The sequence below is a fragment of the Giraffa tippelskirchi genome, chromosome 13 (genome assembly GCF_054371585.1).
Source record: "Giraffa tippelskirchi isolate mGirTip1 chromosome 13, T2T-mGirTip1v1.2.pri, whole genome shotgun sequence".
Classification (NCBI taxonomy): Eukaryota; Metazoa; Chordata; class Mammalia; order Artiodactyla; family Giraffidae; genus Giraffa; species Giraffa tippelskirchi.
In genome coordinates, this window is record NC_137287.1 from 6,356,227 (window position 1) to 6,365,255 (window position 9,029).

At 56.2% G+C, this 9,029-nt stretch overlaps 1 protein-coding gene across 1 annotated transcript in view; it reads left to right on the plus strand.

Annotated features, from left to right (window-relative positions):
- Positions 1 to 7,917, plus strand: part of ZAN (zonadhesin) — a 35,238-nt gene extending 27,321 nt beyond the window's left edge. The window contains 13 exon segments of the mRNA XM_081556183.1: positions 1,315 to 1,526; positions 1,988 to 2,129; positions 2,453 to 2,700; positions 3,770 to 3,899; positions 4,103 to 4,277; positions 4,584 to 4,760; positions 4,994 to 5,068; positions 5,528 to 5,681; positions 5,683 to 5,727; positions 5,836 to 5,974; positions 6,471 to 6,611; positions 7,685 to 7,791; positions 7,896 to 7,917. Coding sequence (XP_081412309.1) covers positions 1,315 to 1,526; positions 1,988 to 2,129; positions 2,453 to 2,700; positions 3,770 to 3,899; positions 4,103 to 4,277; positions 4,584 to 4,760; positions 4,994 to 5,068; positions 5,528 to 5,681; positions 5,683 to 5,727; positions 5,836 to 5,974; positions 6,471 to 6,611; positions 7,685 to 7,791 — 1,745 coding nt within the window. The 3' untranslated portion in view covers positions 7,896 to 7,917.
- The last annotated feature ends 1,112 nt before the right edge of the window (positions 7,918 to 9,029 follow it).

Below are 9,029 nucleotides of genomic sequence, written 5' to 3' on the forward strand. Positions count from 1 at the left end.
ATGCTTTTGGATTTTTGCCAGTCTGATAAGTGAAAGATAAAAAGAGTCTTAATTTGTATTTTTCCTATTATGAGTGAGGTTGTGCATTCTTTCATACATTCAGGAGCTGTTTGGATTTCCCTTCCTGTGATTTCTTCCTACCTATTCACCATTTTTCCACTGGTTTGTTGCCCTTTATTGAAATATTTTATGGATGTCCTTTGTCTGCTACAGAGAGTAGCCAGCCCTTCATTTAGTGCTATGAGTCACAAAATTTTTTCCATGTCTTTTTTTTTCATCTTTGACTTTTTTTTTTTACCATGCAGAAATATATATATATATATGTATTTACGAGGTCAAATATAACAGTCTTTGTTTTATGGCTTCTGCATTTTGAGGCCCAGTTACAAACGCCTTCCCTACTCTGAAGTTTAAAAAATTTGTCTACATTTTGCCCTAGCATTTGTATGGTTTCTCTTTTTGTATATTTAAATATTTTGATCCATGGGGATGTATCCTGGTGTGTAGGGTGAGAACTCAATCAACTTCGTGTTTATTTTTTCCCAGTATTATTAAATGACCAGTCTCTTTTTCCACTGACTCAGATGTCACACTTTATATTAAATCCCCATGTGTACTTGAATTTCTCTTTGGGCTTTTTCTCCCCTTCCACTGCTCCATTTAGCTTCATTTACTAGCAACACAGTGTTGTGATCATCGAGAGTTTAAGTAGTGTTTAGATTTCTGGCAGGGACATTTAGGGGTTTTTTTGTTTGTTTTGGTTTAGAGTTTTCCCAGCTTTTTTGTTTATATCCTCATCTCCACTTTAATGTCATCTTTCCCTATTTAAACAAAAAAACAAAATCCTGTTGGTATATTTTATTGCTATCATATTAAATGTGCAAATTATCTTAGGGAGCGAATTCCTGGGCAGTCCAGTGGTTAGGACTACAGGGTGCACAGGTTCAATCCCCAGCTGGGGAACTAAGACCCCGAATGTGGCTTGACGTGACCTATTAGCGGTAATAAAATTAATTTAGGGAGAACTGACATCTTCATGTTGTGGACTCTTGCTGTCTGTGAACGTTTCCATTTGTTTGCAACTACTTCTGCTCAAAGGGCTTTATTTAGCTCCCCCAGCAGAGTGAGTCCCTCCCTGCCCTGGACTCCTGTCACTGCCGTTACACAGGCCAGTCACATGCTTACTGCCCAGATGCACCTGCTGCCTGACCACAGGCTCCCGCTCCAAGATGGGAGGACCATTCTTGCTCTATTCTGTCCTCAGGGCCGCCACGGAGCCCGTGCTCAGTCCGCGTTTCTCCCCCACCCTTCCAGCTCTGGACTGCCCCACCCACTACGTCTACACCAACTGCTTTCCCTCCTGCCCCCCAACCTGCGACAACCCGGAAGGCCGGTGCAAAGGCTCCAAGGGTCCCCCCATCTGCCAGGAGGGCTGCGTCTGTGAGCCCGGCTACGTGCTCAAGGAGCGGCGGTGTGTGCCCAGGAGTCAGTGTGGCTGCCGGGACGCCCGGCGCAGATTCCTCCCCGTGAGTGGGGAATGGGAAGTAGGGGTGGGGGGCCACCCACACACCTTCAGGATGCTGCCTTCCACTGGCCTGTGCTGCTGCGGCTGGCCCTGGGTGTGAAGGCTGGTGGCAGGGCTGGGTGGCCTCCTGCCAGGACTGGGGTGGAGGGTGTGTGGTTTGGATGTGAGGACGGAGGCATGGTAGAGTGGCCTTGGTTTCAAGATCTGGTGGTATCCCTCATGAGTCACAGGGCTTCTGTGACCTCAGTTTCCTCATCTGGAAGATGGGTTCAGCAGTACCTCCTGAGACACCTGGCATAGTGCCTCTAGGGAGCGGTACAGGGACAAAGGGTGCGATGGCACTGGGATTGCCTCTGGCCTGTGCCAAGTGAGCCGTCAGACTGTGGGCTTAGACTGAAGTTGTCGAGGAAAGAGAGCTGTCCCTTCCCTCCTCACTCCTCGTTCTTCCCGCGGTGTCCGCAGGAGGGTAACGCCTGGTTCTCCAGCAGCTGCTCCCAGAGGTGTACCTGCAGGGCGGGAGCCGTTCAGTGCCGGGCCTTTGCCTGCCCCACGGGCTCCCGGTGCGAGACCGATGAGGACGGCAAAGAAATCTGCAAACCCTACAGTAAGGGGGCCCTCGGGAGGTGCAGTCGGGGGGCGCCCAGGCTGGGGGCTCTGGGGAGGGGGGCTGCTGACACAGACAGAGGTGGGCTCTCACCTCTTACCAGATTCTCTCTAGGATCTACCTTCAGGGCAAAAAAGAGCGAACCAGGCAAGGGAGATCCTCTCAAGCTGGGAGAGGGAGAAGGTGGAAATATCAAGTTCACGGGGAGCCGGGGGCTAAGACGGAAGGCAACAGGAGGCACCAGGGCAGGCGGGTGAGGAGGGGCCCTATGGCTGTTCCATCGGGCAGAGCCATTCCTCCTCAGCACTGGCTCTTCTTGGCAGGGTCGGAGCGATGCACAGTTTATGGGGACCCAACTTACCGCACATTTGATGGCCTCGGCTACCGTTTCCAGGGCCGCATGACCTACTATCTGGTCAAGACCGTGGATGTGCTCCCCAGTGGGGTGGAGCCCTTCATCGTGGAGGGACGCAACAAGATGTATGCGTCTCACAACCCTGTTTTCCTGCAAGAAATCATCGTGATGGTCTACGGCTACACGGTCCAGCTCCAGCATGAACTGGATCTTGTCGTAAGAGCCGGGCCAGGCTGGGCAGGTCGGGGGAGGCAGGTCGGTCCATGAAAGGCCACCAGGAACAGGTGAAGCCAGGGCTGCCCATTTCCTGGGAGGTTCCCCCAGCAGAGGCTGCCTAGTTGTAGAAATCAGAATCAGTGTTGCACTCACCTCCTTGGGAGCCCAAGATGGGCAGGAGGATTTCAGGTAAGGTGGAGAGAGGCGGGGCAGTGGGGAGAAGGGAAGATCCAACAGCCAAGTCTGAAGAAGCACCAGGGGTGCCCACCTGCCAGTTGTTGTTTTCTTTTTTTGCAAAGAAAAGGGGCTGCAACAGGAGCAGACCTCAGAGAGGCTTTTGGCATTCGGATAGTAAAGCTTCCTGGGGTATCCTGTTCCCGGGAATGATGGAACCGCAAGGTCCCGAGATGTGCGGAGAAGCGGAGGCCAAAGCAGCAGAGAGTTGCCTTTGAAAATATAATTTTATTTACTCGTTTAGTTTTGGCTGCACTGGGTCCTCGTTGCTGCACACGGGCTTTCTCTAGTTGCGGTGAGTGGGGCTGCTCTTCGTTGCGGTGCTCAGGCGTCTCGTGGCAGTGGCTTCTCTTGTTGCAGAGCACAGGTTCTAGGTGCTCGGGCTTCAGTAGCTTCGCACATGAACGTGGTAGTTGCGGCTCCCGGGCTCTAGAGCACAGGCTCAGTAGTTGTGGCGCACGGGCTCAATTGCTCCGTGGTATGTGAGATCTTCCCAGACCAGGAATTGAACCCGCATGGCGCTTGTGGTCAAGAACCTGCCTGCTGGTGCAGGTAGACATAAGAGACATGGGTTCGATCCCTGGGTCAGGAAGATCCCCTGGAGAAGGGCATGGCAACCCACTCCAGTATTCTTGGCCTGGAGAATCCCATGGACAGAGGAGCCTGGTGGGCTGCAGTCCATAGGGTCGCACAGAGTTGGACACGACTGAAGCGCCTTAGCACGCACGCATGCATTCCTGCATTGGCAGGCGGATTCTTTACCACTGAGCCACCAGGGAAGCCGGAGAGTCACCTTGATTCAGGCTTCCCTGTGGCTCCCATCTGCCTCCTCCAGGTCAACGGTCAGAAGGTGACCGCCCCCTATGAGCCCGTCGACCAGCTGCGGGTCTCCCTACGAAGCGATCGCCTGTTCGTGATCACAGACTTTGAGCTGGTGGTCAGCTTCAACGGAAAGAACAACGCAGGTACCTGAGCGTGGGAACCAGGGGGCCGAAGGGATGTTCCTGGGAAGGGGGAGGGAAAACCACCTCTTAGACAGGCTGGGCTCCGTGAGAGGGACCCCTGCCTGGGAGCAAGGCCTCAATCTCCAAGAGACAACCCAGGAGGCGTGGGGAGGAACGAGGTGTGGCGCAGGGGGTTCTCACTCCTGGGCCCCCTCCTCCCGCAGTGATCTCCCTGCCCGCCACTTACCGGAAGCTCGTGCTCGGCCTGTGCGGCAACTGTGACCAGAACAAGAGGAATGACTTTATGCTGCCCAACGGGGTCGTCACCCAGAACCTCCTTGCTTTTGGCAACAGTTGGGAGGTAAAGATGACTGAGGGAAGCTTCCCCCGCGTCTCAAGGTAAGAGGGCTGGGGCTTAGAGCAGGGAGGCCTTGACCCAGGGGATTAGGCCAGCCAGGGTGGGCATGAGTGCCAACCTAAAATCCGTTCATGCAAGCTCACCCACACTTGCTCAGCAGAGGAGGAACCCCAAGGCCGAGGGCTCAGACAGGCCTGATTCTTCTAATCCTGTCACATCTTTCCTCTCCCACTGACTGTGGGGCACTGGCCCTGTGAATCCCTCGCTGTGCCCGGGCCCTCCCTTCCCTGGTTCTTCCGATCGCAGCCCTGGTGGGCCTCACCTGCATCTTCACTGTCTCTGCCCAGGGCCGTACAGGAGGAAGAAGTGAAAGAAGAAGAGGCTCTGGGTTTTCGTGGTGTGTCGGGATGCCGGCCGGAGGAACGGCAGCTCATCAACCGCACCCAGGCGTGTGGGGTGCTGGCGGACCCTGAGGGCCCCTTTGCTGCCTGTCACCAGACTGTGGCCCCCGAGCCCTTCCTGGAGTGAGTCAGGGACCCGAGACCCTTTATCCATCTCCTGTGGCCTGTTCTCTGACTGGCTGTCTGTTGGGCACAATTTTGCCCGTAGTACCTTGTCACACACACACGCACGCACACACACACACAACCTCGGTGCGCCAGCCCACTTTCCGATGGGGCTTCCAGGGCCTCATTTGCAGGGCTGGGTCTCCTGGCCTCCCTCCCCTTCTCTGACAGACGCCCCTGCCGTCCCCCAGGCACTGTGTGTCTGACCTGTGTGCCGCCCACGACCTCAAGGAGCAGGAGGAGCTGCGTTGCCAGGTCCTCAGCGGGTACGCCATCATCTGCCAGGAGGCGGGCGCCACCCCGGCCAGCTGGCGGGACCGCACTCACTGCGGTGAGGCCCTAACCTGCCCCAGCAGCTGGCCCCTGACCCCCTCAGCTCTTCCCACCCCCTGTTGCGCTCTGCGCCCCCACGGCTGCCCCCACCTTTGGCTTTCCATCTTGGTTCCCCCGGCCATAGACTTTCCCCCGGCCCTAGACTCTTCCCCTTGTCAACGTCCTCCTGACAGAACCCCTTCTCTGCCCTCACCCCCGTCACCCTTTCCCACTCCTTTCTAACAAGGCCCACCTTTGATCCTCCTCATGAGTTAGTGTCACCGACAAAAAGACTCATGAAGCCGGTCCTCCCTGCCTCTAGCAAGCTCTGTGCTCTGTTGGGTGACCTTCTCCATACCTGGGGGGGCCTACCCCTGCTCAGCCACCTTCTGACTATGACTGTGTCCCCTCAGCCTTGTCATGTCCAGCCAATACCGTCTACCAGAGCTGTATGACACCCTGCCCAGCCTCCTGTGCCACGCTGGCATCCCCCCGGGGCTGCAAGGGGCCCTGTGTGGAGGGCTGTGCCAGCCTCCCGGGCTACGTCTACAGCGGAGCCCAGAGCCTCCCCCTGGCCCACTGCGGCTGCACCGACAACGGCATCTACTACCAGGTCCGGGCTGGAAGCGGGAGGCCCCGGGGGAGAGCAGGCGCGAAAGGACAGCCCATCCCCGGAGGTCAAGCAGACCCCCCTAGCTCCCCAGGCCTTCTCCCTCTCCAGCAGGGTGACAGCTTCGTGAATGACGACTGCTCCCAGCGCTGCACCTGTGCCCGCACGGGGCTCCTGCTATGTGAGCCCCTCGGCTGCAGCCCTGGGGAGGTCTGCACCCTGGGGAACCTCACTCGCGGCTGCTTCCGAGGTGAGCCGGGATGGGTCCCCGGCTTCCAGCTGCCCTCATCCCCTGCGGGGGCGGGGCAAGGGAGAAGCCCCTGGACCTGAACAAACCAGCCCTCCCAGTCCTGGGAAGAGCCCATCTCATCAAGATCAGGACGCTCCTGCCATTTCATCTCTCTCTCTCTCTCTCTATCTCGGGAGGGACAAGGCAGAGGCCCTGCCTTCCCTGAGCCTCTGCTCTCCGCTCTGCATTAGTGTCTCAAGACCTCCTTTAGTCCTTACTCAGCACTTGGGGTGGGCATAGCGTTCCCACATTATAGGATAAAGAAAATGGAGTTCAGAAGAGGGTAAGCAGTTTCCCCAGATCTCGGGGGTATAGAGCCAGGACTGGAAGCCCGGCCAGTGGACCCCAGCAAATCTCTCTGGGAGAAATTCTTCCCTGGCGTCCCAGCCCCCAGGCCCCTCTCCCTGGCTCTGAGTGTCCTCCCAGAACCCCCTCCCACCTGCTTCCATCCTTGCAGACAGCCCGTGCCTACAGAACCCCTGTCAGAATGATGGGCGGTGCCGGGAGCAGGGAACCCACTTCACCTGTGAGTGTGAACCTGGTTACGGGGGAGACCGCTGCACGGAGCCGCGGGATGTACCTCCCCCTGAAAAGCCAGGCAAGAACTTCGCCCCAGACCTGTATCCTCATAAGCTCCTCACCTTCCCCACCGACAGTGGCCGCAGAAAATGTCCGTGTATATAATATTAACCTACAGTACCTATTATAGATGTATGCGTGTGTGTGTGTTAGTTGCTCAGTCGTGTCTGACTCTTTGTGACCCCATGGATTATAGCTCGCCAGGCTCCTCTGTCCATGGGATTCTCCAGACCAGAATACTGGAGTGAGTTGCCATTCCCTTCTCCAGGGGATCTTCCCAACTCAGGGATCGAACCTGAGTCTCCCTCATTGGAGGCAGATTCTTTACCGTCTGAGCCACCAAGGAAGCCCATAGATGTATAGTAGATAGTATGTTATCAATGTCTTATACTACTATATGAGATGTAATAATATAATATTTGGATATGATCCCTAAAGATTAGCAGGATCAGCATCCTCCAAGAATCTCAGAGTCCCTATGCCTTACCCAGCACTCTGGAATCTTCTCTCTGACCCTGAGCTCCCCATTTCTGTGATCTGTATGCCTTAACCTGCTGTTGTTCCCCTCTCCTGTGTCCCTCTGAGCCTCCCTGGTACCTTTTATTGGTTTTCTCCATCCAAAACTAGAATTCCCATGTGCCTCTGCACTAGCAATTCTCTGACTGTATCCTTGTGCCTAAGATCGGGGTGGGGCAAGGTTGTCTCTGGGACTCAGCCCCAGAGACATGGACTTGGTAGGTCTCGGTGGGGCCCCAGAGGCCTGCAGTTTTTCACAAGCTCCCAGGTGACTGATGGAAGTGATACCAGGGCTACTCTTGGAGAAGCACTGACCCAGCTGATACTCTGGACTCTGGGGGACCAGCTGGGTGAACATCCTCCTGAAGGGTTTGTGGGAGTTATGTGTCTGCCGGGAGCAGGAGGGCGGCACCAAGGTCTTGAAAGCCCTGGGAGTGGCGGCTTCCTGGAGGGACAGCCAGGACCCAGAGATGTGCAGGGAATGCAGTCCAGGGTGGCAGCTGAGGACCAGAAGGGAGTGTCCCCCCCACCTCTTCTTATCCCACACCCCTGTTTCTGTTCCCCACACCCTAGAAGCATCCAAATTTGCCTCCATCCTCTTGCCATTGCTGATGCCCATGGTGGTCATCGTGCCAGCAGCAGTGACCAGAGAATGCATTTCCAGGAAGAAAAGGAGGAGGTGAGTTTCTGGAAAGGGGCAGAGGCGGGCTGGCTGGTGGGGGAGCAAACGTGGGGAGTGGGTGCTGACCTCCATCACTCGTGTCTGTTCGCCACGCCCTCTAGGGAGAAAATGCAGAGCCAGACCGGAGACAAGCCAGCGGGTACGGGTGAGCCCCAGCCCCACGGCCCACAAATTTGGCGCCTGGCCTGAGGCTGCCTCTTATCCACGTTTTCTCTCTTTTTCTTCAGATTTTAGTCCAGAGCAAGCCCTCAGGGTCGCTCAGTTCTGAGTTGCCCACAGAAAAAGGAGAGATAAAATTATTTATTTTTGAGATGTGACTTTCCACATGATTCTGGTGGAGGAGGGGTCTGTGAGGTGGACCTTGGTGGGGAGAAAGAGAAGGGAGACGTGGGCCCGGGGACCTAAGGCTGGATGCTCCAGAAAGTGTCCACAGGGAGGGGAACCGAGGTCTGAGAAGGTAAGGGGCTGTCTGTCCCTTAGACAAAGTCATGTGGGGGCTTTGGGGATACAGGAGAAAAGAGGTCACCCCAGGAGTCCTAGTTCTTGTAGGTCTTGGCCTCTAAGCTTCCCACCTGGGTAAGTGAAAGGTGATTCTGAGGTTTTACGTTTCTAATGATGAGATTAAAGCTCTGGGCAGAGGCTCAGGGTGGGAAATGTGGCTTTTTCCAAAGGGCAACTCGGCCTGTGACCCAAAGGGCCTTGGGGTTGCTATGGTAACTGAAGGTGGGGGCTGAGGCCCGGCTTGGGAGGAGCTTGGAGCTCCATCCTACTAGGAGTGACCAGCTCACCTCAGCCAAAGGCCAAAGTGCAGACATGCCCGCCCTGAGCCCCTCGCCTCGTGCCTCCCACCAGGCAGATCCTGGGGGCGGGGGCTGGGACATCCTGCTCGGGCTCTTAAGAAGGAAGGCTGCCCACTGGGCTCAGATGTGAGATACCAAGGACAGGGGACGCCAAAGCAGGCAGGACCCTGGGTTCTAGAAAGGAATCCTTACTCTGTTGGTCCTCCAAATGAGCCCAGTGGCCACCTTCATGTGGTTAACCCAAGGAAGTGAGACCCAAGTTGGTTGGAGAAAGGGCTCCAAGAAGGAAGGGGTTCCCCCCGGCCAGGTCACCCTGCCTCTTAGCTGGAGGGAGCAGCTCACACTCTGGAGCTGGGCTGGCCATGTTTAACTTGAGCATCACGGGACTCCCAGCGGCATGCCTGGCACCACCCCTTGCCCACCCCCACAACTGACCTCC